The sequence below is a fragment of the Erpetoichthys calabaricus genome, chromosome 3 (genome assembly GCF_900747795.2).
Source record: "Erpetoichthys calabaricus chromosome 3, fErpCal1.3, whole genome shotgun sequence".
In the NCBI taxonomy this organism is placed as follows: Eukaryota; Metazoa; Chordata; class Cladistia; order Polypteriformes; family Polypteridae; genus Erpetoichthys; species Erpetoichthys calabaricus.
In genome coordinates this window covers 1892810-1909985 of record NC_041396.2, presented here as the reverse complement: position 1 = coordinate 1909985, position 17176 = coordinate 1892810, and the positions used below count along the sequence as shown (strand labels likewise).

The 17176-nt window shown below is 41.5% G+C and overlaps 1 protein-coding gene across 1 annotated transcript in view; it reads right to left on the bottom strand.

Annotated features, from left to right (window-relative positions):
* The window catches only part of rbks (ribokinase), a 171567-nt gene that overhangs the window by 46783 nt on the left and 107608 nt on the right, over nucleotides 1–17176 (bottom strand). The window contains exons 3-6 of the mRNA XM_028796333.2: nucleotides 10947–11079; nucleotides 9341–9404; nucleotides 7811–7873; nucleotides 3573–3737 (exon numbers count right to left, since the gene is read on the bottom strand). Of these exons, the coding sequence (XP_028652166.1) occupies nucleotides 3573–3737; nucleotides 7811–7873; nucleotides 9341–9404; nucleotides 10947–11079 (425 nt within the window). The remainder of the gene's footprint in view (nucleotides 1–3572; nucleotides 3738–7810; nucleotides 7874–9340; nucleotides 9405–10946; nucleotides 11080–17176) is intronic.

Genomic DNA, 17176 nt, shown 5'->3' with positions numbered 1-17176 from the left:
GGCCAAAGTCTGGCTTACTTATCTGAACTTATCATGACTTACAAACCTGAGCGCACATTAAGATCTCAAGATGACAGTCTGCTTCTGATTCCAAGGATTAATAAAATAACAGTTGTGGGGGGGTCGAGCTTTTAGTTACAGGGCCCCTAAACTGTGGAATGTCCCTACATTGATGGATTAAAGACCAGAAGTCCATGTGACCGTCATCATCAAGTCCTTCCATAAGAACCCTGAATACAATGAGGACTGACTGAGGTCATTGATGTTAGGTAGAATGCCTACAGGGGGCTGGGTGGTCTCATGGCATGGAACCCCTGCAGATTTTATTTTTTTCTCCAGCCGTCTGGAGTTTCTTTTGTTTTTTCTGTCCTCCCTGGCCATTGGACCTTACTTTTATTCTATGTTAATTAGTGTTCTCTTATTTTAATTCTTATTTTGTCTTTTTTTTCTCTTTCTTCATCATGTAAAGCACTTTGAGCTACATTATTTGTATGAAAATGTGCTATAGAAATAAATGTTGTTGTTATAAGAGATGCCCCTTTCAGCTCAGCTTTCAAATCTCAGATGAAGACTCACCACTTCAGTTTAGCACACCCTGACTAGAGCTGCTGATTAACTTTGCAGACAGCATCTCTGTTGTTAGTCATTAGCACTAAAACAGAAGTAACGTGATAGCTATAATTTGTTACTAACCCTCACCTATTCGGTTTCTCTTCTCGGTACTCAAATTACCCACCTGCCAAGTTGTTTTGCCTGCCTAAGGTAAAGTCATCTATGATGGAGGATCGCAGGAATCATCGGGTAGAGGGGTCCTTTCATCGGATTGGCTGGCCCAGCACTGACTCAGCTGTGGAATGGCCAATAGGCAGCTTGATGGCTGATTGTATTGTACTGTAATGCCAGTGTGGAAGAATAATTTTGGGGTAACATAGCATTTGTCTTAAAGAAATACCATAAAGGGTTAATAATTGTGGAAAACCAAATAAAGGTCAAGTGAACAACTAAATGTACGCTGAAATATAAGATTTGGTTTAGGAAAAACACTGAGATGGTGAATTAAATAAAGAATGTAACAGAAGAAGGGTTTTATGTAATACACAAAATGTACTGAAGGATGACTAAGAAATCAGCATATCTATATATATAAAATTCTTTTCGCGTTTGAAACGGAAATGACGTATAACCACTCGATATGGAAATTATGTATGACCACAGAACATATTATAATACAGGAACTAATCACTTTGTTTGTGGACGCCATTTTTATATCATCTTTACGAATTGTTATTATTTGTGTGAGAGTTATTTTACTGATATTGAAACGAAGTAAACACAAACACGCCGTTCTATCCCATAGAAATGCGACCCGCGTCGCCCTCTCCCACCCCTCCTGTCTGGAGTACAGTGCTGAGCCGTCTGCCGCCAGGCGCATTCTGACAGAAAAGTTTTATTTATTCGTCCACGTGACTGTTGCGGAAACTGCCACTGCCGTCTTCACCTGCGAGGGGTCGTGAGAACAAAGTGGACTCTGGGAGGTGTGGAATGTTGGGCTGCTCCGCCGGGTCGAGAGCTTTGCAGTTTCGGCCAGCGTCCTCTCTTCTTGCACTGTTTGTGACACTTCAAGTGCCCCGTCGGCTCCTGGGAGAGTGGAAATCTTTGCGAATGAGTTTAATTGGCGCCATCGAAGCAGGACTCTGTTTGTCCCTTAAGGTGAGTTCGGGTCACTAAAACCCCACAACATTCAAGGTTGCTTTTGTGATCCATTATTTTAAGAAGATGGAGAGTTTACATCTAAGAAGGTGTACAGACCTCTTCATGTAAAGTGTTGGACTTGGGAATTGTTTGGATCTTCTGCCTGTTAAGCACGGAAGGGCAGCGTCCACATTTATCAGAATTATTTTTCTCTTAAATCACAGGCACATAGTGCAAGGTTGTCAGGCAGAAATTTGGACGATCACATAGAAAAAGTAATTTCTATACCACAGCGGTCATGTAGTGCCTTTCACAAGGGATCTACTACCGAGAGATGATCCAAATACATTTTAGCTGCTGTTAGTACTACTTACCTGTTGTGTTATAGTGCCTTTAAAATGCAGTTTACCTGAAACCACTCCAGTAGTGCTCAATGTATCTTTACTTCTTAAATGTTAATGTTTTACTGTTTAATAACTTATTAAAGTTATAGACTACATTTTATTTTTTTCCCTTGCACTCAGTGAGCGAAGCCACTGGGTAATCAGCTAGTGTCCTATAAACTAGAATGGACAGTCGTTATAAGCACAGAAATTTCAAGTATTGTGTCTCATCTCAAAAGGTATAAGAACCACCAGAATCTTTACATATAATACGCTACCGTGGCTGTTCGTTTGTCTGTCCGGGATTATAAATCACCTGTAGCTCGCAAACCGTTTCACCAATTGACCTGAAATTCGGTACACATATACTACGTGATGTCTACTATCCACTTTCGGGGTGATGATTTTTATTACTCTTTTTATTTTTATTTTATTGTAGAATCAACTCTTGGCAGTGCACGGCAGGGCGGCTGTGTGGTGTGTGCGTACGTGCATCGTTCTCATTCCCTACCACCTTCACGATCACTTCCTCTACATCTTCATATCTTAAATCATTCTTGAGGCAGATAGAAGACTTAAGTGACAGCTTAAGTGAAACATGAAGAAAAACGTACTAAGTAATTGCAACACAAAAACTAACTTAATCAGTTTTAACGCAAAAAAATGCTGATGAAGTAAGAGAAGCAGCAGGCCGCTATGGTGGAGAAAAGAAGAACTGCTCAGGAAGCAACAAGCGCATCAACCTCTGAGTAAACGAATGATAAATGTACAGAGAAAGAGAGGATGAATACTATGAATGGTCAAGTCAAGTGTGTTCACTGCACGTTATCATGCAGTACGCCATTACTGGTATAATATAATAGACTTTTATTCTATATAAATATTTGGGTGTAAACCAACCAGAGTCAAATGTATGCATTGAATGACACTGTATGTAAATTCAACAGTTTATAAAATGAACCTCTATTCTTTGTTTCTCTGATCATTCTGACCAGGCTGTAATGGATGGCTTTTCATGAATGCTCCCTCCAAAGCATTTTGCCGAGGAGTCATTAAAAGATACAATGAACAGCTTTTCTCCTGCCTGATTACTGAATTGTCCTGTTAGAAGATGTTTCTTTCTTTAATAAGATGTTAAATTTTGACCACACCAGCCAAACATGCATGTTCAGGCACTTTTCATACTACAAAAAAATCAATCAAAATCCAGCCAGTGAGATTTAAACACCAGGAAATGTGAGAGCATCACAACCACAAACTGTTGCGGAAATCAGAATCAAACAGCTTTGAAGTGACAAAGGACAAGCCACCGTAACACAGACAGAACATGGGACTGCACACACTGTACGTCCAGTAGCAGGCCTGTCTGTGGTGCTGCCAGGTGTTTACCGGTCAGCATGAGGACAGCTAATGATTTTCAGTATACACATCATGACACTTCCTCAGTTAAACACTAGCCAAACTACTTATCTGGATACTGATGAGTAAAGTTCATACCTCCTGAGTTCCGTGCCATCTTCAGAGCTTGCAGAGACACAGCAGGGGTGATTTCAAGCTGGCACACCAGCACCCGTGCTGTGGAGATGGCCAGTGACGCCTTCTTCAGATCCTCCACGTCTAGCAGCAGGTTGGCACCAGCCACAATCACAATAGCATTTTCTCCTGCATGACATGAATAAAGAGAAGTAAGTCCTACCAGTGTCATACGTCCAAGGAACAGAAACTAGATATCCTTACAAAAGGTCGATGGCAAGCTCCTTATCCATGATGGCACTGTATAATTAAATAGAACTAGCTGTGCTAAGATGGCTCAAAATCGAAATAATCAACAAAGACCTTAGTGTTAATGTTTGCAGCATACCATGCAATGCATATGTCTCTGTTATATGCCATTTTGTATGGAATTCATAAAACAGTGTTAATGTTTGTAATGCACCCAGTGCCATTGCTGGGATATTTTGAGCCCTAGGCCAAGCTTAATACTGTGCCAACTGATTGTTTAGTAGCTAACCAGTGTGGCTGGGTTCCCCCATTTATGATTTGCACCCTAGGGGAACGCCTAATTTGCCTTAATGGCGGCACTGGCCCTGGATGCACTATTTTTTGGAATGGGATTCGTAAAAGGAAGTATTAATGTTTGTTATGTGCCATCTGTTGGTAAAAACATATGCAATGCAGTTTTTACTACAAATGTTTATGACGTGCCACCTGTTGGAATGATCCAGACATAACAACAAGACAAAAACACTCATCCTTTTTTTTTTTTTTTTTTTTTTTTAAAGTGGACAATTCATGTGCAAAACTAACTATTGGAACTTTTACTGCTCAGATGTGTGACGCCCAATCCATTGAAATGAAAAATGCAATGCATTGTATGACTAAAAATGTTTGTAATGCGTCTTCTGTTGGAATGAAAAATGCAATGTGTATGGCTCTGTCACATGCCATTTGGTTTGGGATTTGTAAAAGCAGTGTTAATGTTTGTGTTGCACCATCTGTTAAAATGGCAAGTGCGATGCATTCTGTTTCAACAAACATATGTGATGTGCCATCTTTCGAAATTGCAGGGACTTAGCAACTGGATAGACAAACAGAAACACAGGTACACCGACACTTATCGTTTTCTTAAGGTGGATGAGCTAAAACTAGGAGCTGGCACCTGACTAGGATAGCGTCTGTTGAGACAAGTGCTAACAAGAAAGCAGTGAGGGAGAAGCACTGAGGAAAGATTTAAGATTGTATTTAAGAAAGCAGAGGAACACAACACCAAAAAAAGCCCAACAATGCAATACACAAAACAACAAACTGGGTGCAGGGAGCCCCTTCTTGAAGTAGGAGCACATGACCTGCATTCCTCTAATTTCAAACTCCATGTTGTTACAGAGACACAAGGTGTCCAAGGCTTATTTTAAGAAAGAACAGAGGCAGGAGATGAAGCCAAGAAAGAAGGTCAGACAAAGCAGGGGGCCAAGATGAAGCTGTAGGTCGACGTCACAAAGAGGTCAAAACAAAGACCTTACCACTAATGAGGGCCTACTTGAAAACAAAACTATCACTACAAAGTTTAAAAAGGTGCGTGTAACCACCGAGGAAGACGGAGAAGTGCTTCTGTCACCCTGTTTACACATCACATCACGTGACGTCACCACTGCAATGCATGTAATTATGTGAAAAAAACGACATTATGATAAAAAAATTGAAGATAACAAAAATTAACTTTTTATTTTAAAAATAACACATAAAACACATCAAACTAAGGAAAACTATACGTGTAAAACACCAGCACTGGAGGGCGGTAGGCAGTTGTACTCTGCCCTGGTTGTTTAAATCTGGATTAAGAAATCCGCCAGGGAGCATTGCATTCTGGACCAACTGCTGCTTGATTCATTGGTTTTCCACTAAAACAAAATATAATCTGAGTACAGCTATGTTGAAATGTTGGTTCACGCATTGCATTACTTACACACACTTGCGTGTTCTGAATCACACACTCAATATTATGACAGATGCTGTTTGTTCTTGCTTTTGCATACATTGTTGGAAGTGCAGTGTCTGTGCATTGTAATGTTTTCACACACCTTGGAATATAAAGTACACAACCAAGCATACAAGAAAGATGAAAGTCAACAATTAAATAAATCACTGAGGTGACTCGAAATCCAGAATGGCGATTAGCTGATAATTAGCTGATCAATATCAGAGGTGGAATTAATGGCGGTCTTTGTTACTTAGTAAAGAAGAAAGATGAACATTATGGAGTTAGGGATTTCTTAAGAGTTAGAATTTAACTTTCAAGGTCAAACAAAATCGGGCATATTCAGTGCAAACATCTGCTATGAGCCATCTGTTGGAATGTGTTTTGTGAAACACATACAGTTTTCATTCCAACAGAAGGTGCATCACAAACAATAGCATTGCTCTAGAGCAGGGGTCTCTAACACGTCGACTCGCAACCCCTTTCCAAGTAGCACGCCAAAGGGTTAATGAATCCTACAATAAATTTCAAATTAGGAGTGGGCGATCTTTCCAAAAAAATTATATCATGATCCATTTAACACAAAATCATGATCCACAATCTGAATTGCAATCTCTCTTTTCAATGTGGCATACACTTAAGAGACTCAAACTCATCAAAACACTTTATTTTAAATATCAAACAAAGCTGAATTCAATTGTTTTCTCGTTCATTAGCTAAGCGGAATTAAGGAACACACCCCGAAGCTGACGAGTGAGTGAGGAAAGCCCTTCCCCTCGGCCCGCCGCGTGTTTCTCTGATTCGCGCAAATAAATTGGTACCGCAGGTGAACTCTGATACTTACTGCAATGAGAGAAGTCGCAAAATCAACCTGAATGTTCAAGCAAATTATAGAAAAAAAACCCGATCTAAATCCGTTAAGTAGTTCTTATGTGAAAAGCAGACAGACATACAGACAAAGACATTGGATTTTATATATTATATATTAGTCAACCTTCAAAATAATGTGCAGTTAAAGTCTCAACAGCGTTCTCAACATTTCTGGAGCTTAGTAGAGCTGATAACTAGAAGAATCTTCACCAAGCAGCTCTGAAAATGTCGGCTTTATTTGGGTCTCCATACCTCTGTGAGTCTGACATGAATGTCATGAAGTCAAAGTTCACAACAAGACTGACAGACGGACATTGAAATGACTCCATAAGAGTGAACCTGAGAGGCTCCACTCCACCATACGCTTCAGTGACAGTCATGTCACTAACTAAAAAACACGTCACACATGTGACTGGACCTGTGAAGACTCTGGTGAAGTGACACGGTGACATGTGAATTAGTCACATCTGTATATTTGGAATTGCATTGTCTTGTTCTAATGGCCTTCATGTTTTAATTCAATAGTGTGAGATACACTAGAAAATGCATACAGATATACAAAATGCACTTGCAGGTGAACTCAATATTTTTTGTGATGTTTTAATGCAAAATGTGAGATGTGGACACCAACATCTTGTAAATGTTCAGGCCAAACAAGCTTATTCAGTTTGTTTGGGTTGAAATAAGCGATGAGAATAAACGTTAGAAAACATGAGGAGCTCTCGGCCATTTTCATTTTGTAAAAGTAGCTCTAAGGGGAAAAAAGGTTGGAGGCCCTTGCTCTAGAGATTCCTAACCCAAATGCTGTCAAACTGGGGCAACTAAAATTAAACAGAAAAAAGAGTGTTAGTGGGAGTACAAATTTCATTTGAGGCCATTAAACATTTTGGTGATCTGCCTTTATCAACTCAGTAAAGTGAGAACAGGGAAAAACTGTGTAAATAAATAACAAATTCCATTAACACGCTGGACTCCCAGGGTCCAAGTTTGGGATCCCCACTTAATGCACATCATATCCTAAGCGACTACACTTCCGTCCCGACTTGAATGGGATTAGCACCCTCTGACAGTATTTTTGATGTGAATTTTTGGTTATTATGTATAGTGTTGCTTGAGCCATCTGTTGGAATAGAAAAAACTATTCATTTTCTGAGTATTCGAGTGGTGCCTTGGTGTGGGCGCGTCGAGGATGATGTCACTGAATGGGTGTGTCATGAGTGCCATTTGTAGGAGTGACACGAATGACGTCACAGGCATTGCTGACTGCAGTTACACTTGGTTAAAGGAACTACATGGTACAGGGCCATTACTCATGAGACACTGGGAAGACAGCAAATGAAAGTGAGTCCCATGAGTGAGTCACGCCGGGTCACAGCTGGGTGCTCTTTACCTTGGTCATTCACAATAATGGAGGCTGCGCCTGTAGCTGCTTCTCCAGTCTGACTCACGAAATCTGCAGTAAAACAAAGATGAAAGAAAGTCAAAAATACTGTTCTTGTGACAAAACGTCTGCTTGGACAGCATAGAGCTTGATGGGTGAGTCAGCCATCACTGATCAGACAGAGCCAATAAGTGGTGGATTCTGTTGCTGAGCCTCTTTGTATTAAGAGAGGAGCCTAAGAGCTTTTAAAGATAGCAGCCATTACAACGGCACATGCTGACGGCATTTCTCCTCTCTACTTCTATCGGTAACCACAACCACATGACTGCAATGATGGCTGAGCTGCACTGGCTTCCTGCCCAATATTGGCTTTTTGTGACATCCACCTCAGGACAACTCCCTTTCACCACAAGACTCTGTAATCAGAAATGAAAAACAACTATTTGACGATTGCAATTTGAGAGCCTAATTATGATTAGCACAGCTGAATTAAGGACAATTCACTCTGGTGAGGACATCAACACATTACATCAGACGTCCTGTTCACAAACAGTCAAAGCAGTGTGCAGTGTCGGGGTCTTAGCCGAGCTCAGTTCCATACCTGGGATTTGTCACAAACAGCTCATTGAATATGCCACACGTACGGGCATTTAAGATTTGTCAGGATGCTTTAAGGCTAGAAGCCCGCTGCACAAATCAGTGTCTGCTCTTTCCTCTGTAAACAGCACTGAACCCAAAAACGCAGTCAAATACTGCAAAGTCAGTATGAAGAAAAACAAATCAAGGAAGGCACACACTCCAGCCATTGTGAATTGTTTCTTTCAATCTCAGAGTAACAGGAACTGCATGGACACTACTATTGAAACAGGTATTGATGGTGACATCATGTGCTGCACATCCTCGTCCATTTCTGCATACACAAACATGGCGTTGCCCAATAATGGTGTTCTGATCAGATGTAAAATAATTTGAACATCAAGAAAACCATTCTAAAACTTAAGAGTCACTAAAAGAATGGAATTCTTCGTAACTGAGTCAAAAACATGACACACACTGGAAACGTCTCGGAAAAATAAAGAATAAAAGAAATTGGATCTTAAAATGAGCAGATATGGATTATGGATAAACAAACACATGCACAATCCATCTGCCTTTTATATTTGATTATGACCAGCACCTTTGGCCTTGCAGTCCTCAGAGCAGGGACCTACCTTGCTATGAATGGTGACCGTGTGCTTTGTCAGTGAAGATGAATGTCACGCTGTTGACATGTCTGTGGTGTGTCACCTATCCCCTTGTCAAGGACAATAAGCATCCTCTGACGTGTCCATCACAACGGCCTGCTCTGTTGTGGTCCTCCATTGTCCTGCATTGCAGGAGTTATCCATATAAATGAAAGCTGAGGACCAGCAGCAAAGCCTGGGTGGCATTCGGTAAAGCTGACAGCTCTGAAGCACTTATTGTGGGATGTGAACACAATAAAGGTAATGGAAATGCTGTCCATTAAAAAAAAAGAAAGAATATGGTCTAAATAACCACCTGTGGTCACTCCTTGGTCCTTAAAGTTCTGGAGGTAGTTGTTTCCAAAGACATCTTGGCCGAGCTGTAGAGGAAAGAAAAGCAGAAATTTAGCAGAACGCACTGTTCAGTTTAAAGAGACATGGCCACCATGAGGTGGAGGTTAGGAAGCACCACCCAGTCAAGCTGCTCACTTTGTGTGTCACCCTTTGAACAACTAAGTGACAAGGCTGCAGGTCAGCTGACTTTGAATCACAAAGGATCTTAAGAATCCAACAAAAAGCTCCTGGTGACACCGCGGTTACCCAGCACAGTGAGGTTCTTGTCCACATCTACCTAAAAACCATGTGACGCTCTCTTATTGTCACAATTTTGGATATTTGCTAAGTTTTCGCCGGTGTTATTTGATATATTTTCATTGAGATCTGCTCTGGAGAGGAGAGGAATGAAGGTCAGTAGGACCACCAAGACAGAATACATGTGAGTGAATGAGAGGGAGGTCAGTGGAATGGTGAGGATGAGGGGAGTAGAGTTGGTGAAGGTGGAGGAGTTTAAATACTTGGGATCAACAGTGCAGAATAATGGGGATTGTGGGAGAGAGGTGAAAAAGAGAGTGCAGGCGGGGTGGAGAAGAGTGTCAGGAGTGATTTGTGACAGCAAGAGTGAAAGGGAAGGTCTACAAGACGGTAGTGAGACCAGCTATGTTATATGGGCTGGAGACGGTGGCACAGGAGACAGAGCTGGAGGTGGCAGAGTTAAAGATGCTAAGATTTGCATTGGGTGTGATGAGGATGGACAGGATGAGAAATGAGGACATTAGAGGGTCAGCTCAGGTGGGACGGTTTGGTGACAAAGTCAGAGAGGTGAGATTGCGTTGGTTTGGAGAGATGCTGGGTATATTGGGAGAAGGGTGCTAAGGATAGAGCTGCCAGGGAAGAGGAAAAGAGGAAGGCCTAAGAGAAGGTTTATGGATGTGGTGAGAGAGGACATGCAGGTGATGGGTGTAACAGAACAAGATACAGAGGACAGAAAGATATGGAACAAGATGATCCACTGTAGCAACCTCTAATGGGAGCAGCCGAAAGGAGGTGAAGAAGAAGAAGTGGGGAATCTCATTCTTTTACCAGTTTTTAGTTTTTGGGATCGTCTTAAGGCATTTAAATTTTTTTCACATTTTGGTGCACCTTCATGTTGTTTTTTTGGAACCCCATTTTTTTTTCTTTTTAACTCTTTGCATTCTGCTGCTAGTAGTAATGTGGCTACCACAGGGAAACTGGAAGTCACAACATGCGTCATCACCGAAGCATAAAGGTCTGCACTGCGCACTGGCTGCTTGTCCAACATTCTGGATAACAAACTGAAAGGATTCTTTGGTGTTAGTAGGGTGCATTGACATCAGCGCTCATGAGATTAGCTTGATTACTTCTATCTATCTATATGAAGGAACTTTCCAAACTTTTTATATTTTTTAAATCTGTATTTAGGGTAACGGATCAACAGAGAATTTGTATAAATGCAAAAGATCCAAAACGACGATGACACTTTACCCCCATTGCTTCAGAAGAAACCATCAGATGGCTGACAGGACAAAAAAGAACCAATGGGCCGACAGATGCCTGCACCTTACCTTACACACCATTGCTGTTTTAGCTCCCAGTCGACTGGCCTGGACACACTGGTTGGCTCCTTTGCCACCGAAGCCAATGAAGAACTTGTGCCCGTGGACGGTCTCTCCAGCTTTTGGGAGGCGAGGCGCCTGGCTGCACAAATGAAAAAGAGGACACGACTGTTAACCTGGAGTGCAAATATTACTGAGGCGAATGCACAACAGCCTTAGAAGTTCTTTCTCCTCTGTCTTAATTCTGCTGTGCACTTTTAGACACTACCATTTCAATGACAGGGCTGTCCCTAGTAGGGCAGCTCATCAGGGGTGGGTCCTCACATGAACATGGTGTAAACAGTATACACAGTCCACATTGTAAATGGCACAGTGGACAGACGGCCATACCAATCGGGATGAAGTGCAATGCCTTACCCAGCTGGGAGGCCATAATGGGTGGAGCATGTGGATGGTTGCCAGCTTTAATCCCAGTTGGGGTGAGGCCATTAACACTAGAATTACCAAAGCCTAAGAAAAATGTCATAAATCCCACCTTAAATTCCTTCGCACCTCTCCGTCAGCGTCTTTTGTCTTGAAAATGTATCGACAAGCAGCAAGCAGCCTGCTATCACATCCCCCCACCGCCACACAAAGTTTTCTCAGCTCAAGTCTGTTTACCTGCTTAGAGTTGTATAGACTAGACTAAATACTATATTGTTATTTGGAACACATGCATTTCATGTGTGTTCCGTGTCTACAACAATCTATGTAAACACATCGATAAAACAGAAACTTTGTCATGTTTTAGTAATAATTGACAAAATGTAGACATGAAGCGTATAATGTGTGAAGCCTGAAGTCCAAATATCAAATAAACACTTTCACAAAAGGTACAAGTATAACAAAACAAGTGCACTTCTATTCAAGAATATAACGGCAGAAAAAGAACCCGCGTTAGGGTGTGACATTGACACATCTTTAACACGACTGCTTTGGTGGCGTAACAGTAAGAACTGGTGTCTGTAATAAAAGGGTCACGAGTTTGACCCCGGACGAATCAGTTTTGAGAAGTGAGCTGCTCTTATTCTTACTATTTTAGAATAAAAACACATTTGATTTGAGTCTGCAACAGCTGGTGTAAATTTATGGTACTTGTAAAGGTTAGGTTTATTATTTTTTTATTCAGTTTTATTCTCTCAGTCATGTTCACGCTCCCCCCGATCTGACACCGCTGTTTTCAAATAAAGATGCTCTATAGCAGAGTTGAACTCAGATGATGACGAGGGTTCTACATCTGAGAAAGAAGTGGTTACAGGTTTTCATTCCAACTCAATTGCTCCATGAGAAACCAATCCTGGCCAATCTCAGACGTTATTTCATTTTATGGCTTGTTAGGTTCCTATTTTGTAGATTTTTTCCCTTTCCAAGGGTATCATCCCAATGATTCAAAGCCTAAAATGGATCATTTTCAGTCTGTCACATTTTTCTATTAAGTGTTTTATTAAATCAAATAGTGCGTGATGAACACACACAGATGGAAATGGAAAGAAGCAAGATGGAGAACTGCTGGCTGCTTTGTCATCTTATTGCTAATAAGGAGCCATTAACTCTTTCAGGGCTGATGTCGACTTTTGTCAAAAGGAGGTTGATGATGGTAATCGACTGTAAACTATGACAAAACCAACCGTTATGTTTTAGTTGGACTCTCGTTGCTAGAAGGAAAGTTAGATTCATTGGTTTGACTGAGATTTCCTGCACTCTTGTGAGTAGCAAGGCACAAACAACAGCAAAAATGGCACTGACATCTGGCAAGAGATCGAAGTGAATGGGTAAAGCAAAACACTCCGTGAGCGACGTTTTGTCTATTATCTCTGAACTGGACTACGACTTGTCGGACTCAGATTTTGATTGAAAACGAATGTGAGGTTCCAGCTTCAGCTGATTGGTCCCCAGCTAATCGTTGTACTGAGAATGTTTGCCAGGGAGGACTGCCACTTAACAATGATAAGAGGTAGAAACCACACTGCAATGCACTGCGACTTTGTCCCAGCCACGCAAAGACAGCCTGACGCATATTCTTGGTAAACTGGCAGCCACAGCATGCAGTAACAGACATTTTATGTTGATTTCTGTGTGAACATATTGTTTTTCAGAAACTACGTTTTTTGGAAAAATATTCAGCCCTCAAAGAGTTAAAACACTGAATGCAGCTGTTTAAGACTGAAATAAGCAATTAAGGGTGGGGAACCTTAACAAGACAGACCACTAAAATGAAGCATCAAAATGTCACTTAAGTAATAAGTGCTTCATCAGCAAGAATTGACTTCTCATTAAGAAACTGGGATGGAACAAAAACCTGCAGCCTGCACTGCGGCCCTCCAGGACCGACACTGCCCGCCCACCCCTGTTCTAGAACATCACCACCCTACTGTCGTCGTCTGACCCTCGGCTGTAAGTACCAATGGCCTCATCGTGACATGGCTGTACTGTAGTAACAGAAGACAACACCTAAACATCGCAATACTGTGCTGTTAATACTGAGCTTATCTAAATGAAAGAGCAGATTTCGAAAATGTATTTCAAACAAACTGTATAAGACAGAAACACACTGGATAGAGAAAAGTTCAAAGTTTGGTCCTATGCATGCACTCAACATGAGCCCCTTGTATAGTCATTGAACATAAAAGAGACTCGCCGAAGGTAAATGTGTTTTGTGCCATTTCTGCAAGCACAGTTTATGGACCTTTCTTTTTTGCGGAGCAAACTGTGACTGGATTTTCATACCTGGACATGCTACAAAACTGGTGGTTTCCCCAACTTCAAGAAGATTCAAATTACTTCATTTTCATGCAAGATGGTGCTCTGCCTCATTTCCACTTGGAGGTACGGCGCTACTTGAACGACACCATTCCAGGACGATGGACTGGAAGAGGTGAACAACAAGATCTTGCTCATCGTCTATGGCCTCCCAGGTCTCCAGACCTTACACCCCCTGTGATTTTTACCTATGAGGGTACATTAAAGACAGAGTGTTTGTTCCACCTATGCCCGCTAATCTTCAAGATTTGCGACATCGAATTGAAGAAGCTGTGAATTCAGTAACTAGGGACCAGTCGACTCATGTATGGCAAGAAATGGTCTACCGTTTTGATGTTTGTCACGCTACACGTGTTGCTCATGTTGAGTGCGTGCAATCTCAAGGACCTTAGGACCAAACTTTGAACTTTCCTCTGTCCAGTGTGTTTCTGTCTTATACAGTTTGTTTGAAATACATTTTTGAAATCTGCTCTTTCATTTTGAATAGCCCGGTATTAATAGAAATATTTATACTATTAATATATAAGCAGAAAGAAAACCCAAACAGAACTTACAAAGTAAAAGAGAAGCAAGAGAATAAATAAAAAGAAGGCAAAGGAGCCAGGGACGTGACCCCTACTACTTCCGATGATCAGTCAGCATGGAGGTTTCATCATAGCAGCCGAGGACTGAAGCCCTCACAGTGCTGCTTATGATTCATCTGAAATGACAGCCTAGAATGAAGGTTTTATTGTTATTATTGACATTTTTTGGGTGATGTGCTTGACACGTACTAAGCTCCTCACCTTTTCTGTGGCTTGCCTTTCGGTAAATGAAGTTGACTTTCTGCTTTCTTCGCCGTCCCAAGCAGGTGTCGGCACATTCACACCTGCATTCGCTGGCACCACTTGACAGGCGCCAGAAATCAGGCCGGCGGCATCTTTCTAGATTTACACCCGCGTGTGCCTTTCCAGTTAATGAAGTTCTCACAGCTCCTTCCCTGAGGCTGTGCGGTTTGGTTTTTATTTTGTACTTTTTTCTTGTAGAGCGTGTTACACAACACACACGGGGTGATTGAAACATTTTGAACCTGAGCCATTAGGAGAAATTCTAATTCAACCAAATCAGTTTTATTTTTGTAATGCTAATTCAGTTGTTATAAAGTGTGTTATCTGCAGCTCACTTCATCGTTGGCATAGCAGTGGTCCAAAGTTCACATTTTACCAGGCAGCACTGGTGCTGCTGACTAGAAACATTTACAATCACAGGTTCTAGTACACGTTTTCTTCTTTTTTTTATTCTCATAAACTTGGGTACATTCAGTGGGCACAAATGTGCTTTTTTCAAACCGGAGAACTTAATTAAGGAGAAACGCAGTGTTTACATTATCAGACCTTGATGCCTGAACTGGAACTGCTGAAGTCATCTGATCTGACGTCAGCCCCGTTTACACGCACACACTCCTGACGGGATACAGGTGAGTAACCTGGGAAAAGGCAGAAACCTGCTTGTCTGCTGTCACACATGGGCGTCTGAGGATCACCTTCCAGACTCTCCTGAGGTACGAAATACCAGCCTGGGATGAAAGGAGCGCACGGACGCTGACCATGTCGTCTCTTTTCTGTTTCTGCAGCCCATGAGGGGAACTGAACTCCGCCCACAGCATCCCAGAGGCCCCGCCCCTGTGGACTGGGACACCATAAAAGTAAAACGTTTTCAGGGGAGATCGCCTCACTTCAGGAAGCTCAAAAGAGGCCCTTAGTCTACAGAGCCCAGTTGGCTACAACAGCATATTGGAAACCTGTTGCTTACTTCTATTCAGTTTATTGGGACAATTGCTTTAAATGGGGTGTCCCGGTTGGCACCCCAACTTTTCTTTGGGACTCCAGTTGTCCTTCTGTCATGCAAGTAAGCGTCTGGAGTTCTCCTTTGAAAAAAATGCTTCAACTTCATTATACCGTGCAAAAAAAGAGTTAAATGTCATCCTTGGCCAACGTGAATCTGAAAGTAAGCTTGACATCTGTGATCATTCTCTTGTGTTTTACAAATACGTTTAGTCAAATTGGTCTCTTTTACCAGATTGCACTCGTGGCTGTGTGATTGAGCTCTAGTAAGGAGCAGCAGGCCGACTCTTGTGCATCTTGCCTTACGCCCAGTGCTGCTGGGTAATGAGAACACAAGGATTTTTACTTTAATGAGATATGTGTTGAGTTAGGTTACTCGTTACTTTAAAAAGTAATCGGATGACGTAACGCATGTCACTTTTACCACGTTACGCTACTGCCGTCGAGAGTCTCACCAGAACAATAGGGATGAGAACACTCCATTCAGTCCAACAAAGCTTTTATTATTCTTACTTCGCTGACATCTTAATCCAAGGTGCCTTACAACATTTGAGATACAACTGCTTGTAATTCTTTTGTTTTATCAATTGGAGAACATTGGAACAATCTGGACAAGAGCAGGCGATCCAGCCCACCAAAGCTCAGCAGTCCTATCCACGTAATTCCTCTAAAATAACATCAAGTTGAGTTTTGATGGTCCCTAAAGTCCTCCTGTCTACCACACTACTTGGTCACTTATTCCATGTGTCTGTGGTTCTCTGTGTAAATTTGTGAATTTCCCTTTGGGATTAATAATCTATCTATCTATCCATCTATCAATCATATAGTGCCTTTCATATCTATCTATCTATCTATCTATCTATCTATCTATCTATCTATCTATCTATCTATCTATCTATCTATCTATCTATCTATCTATCTATCCTTATAGTCATCTGGCTCTACTAAGCTCAAGAAATGCTGAGAATGCTGTTGAGACTTTAACTGCACATTATTTTGAAGGTTTACTAATATCTACTATATAAAATCCAACGTCTGTCCGTTTTTCACGAGAGAAATACTTAACGGATTTAGATCGGGTTTTTTTCTATAATTTGCTTGAACATTCAGGTTGATTTTACGACGTCTCTCATTTCGCTATGTATCATAGTACACTTGCGGTAACAATTTATTTGCACAAATCCAAGAAACACACAGCGGGCTGAGGGGAGGGACCTTCCTCACTCACTTGTCAGCTTCAGGGCATGTTGCTTAACTCAGCTTAGCTAGCGAATGAGAAAACAATTGAATTCAACTCTGCTTGATATTTAAAATAAAGTGTTACTTAGGTCTTGATGAGTTTCAGTCCGGATATTCTCTTAAGTGTATGCCACATTGAAAAGAGAGATTGCAATTCAGATTGTGGGTCGTGATATGATTTTTTGGAAAGATCGCCCACCCCTAATTTAACTAATCAAGTTTTCAAATTTATGGAGGATTCATTAACCCTTTGGTGAGCTACTTGGAAAGGGGTTGTGAGCTACCAGTAGCTCGTGAGTGACGTGTTGAAGAACCCTGGGATAGTCGCTCTTCTACGGACCTTCTCTTGTGCTGCTATGTCCTTTTTGTAGCTTGGAG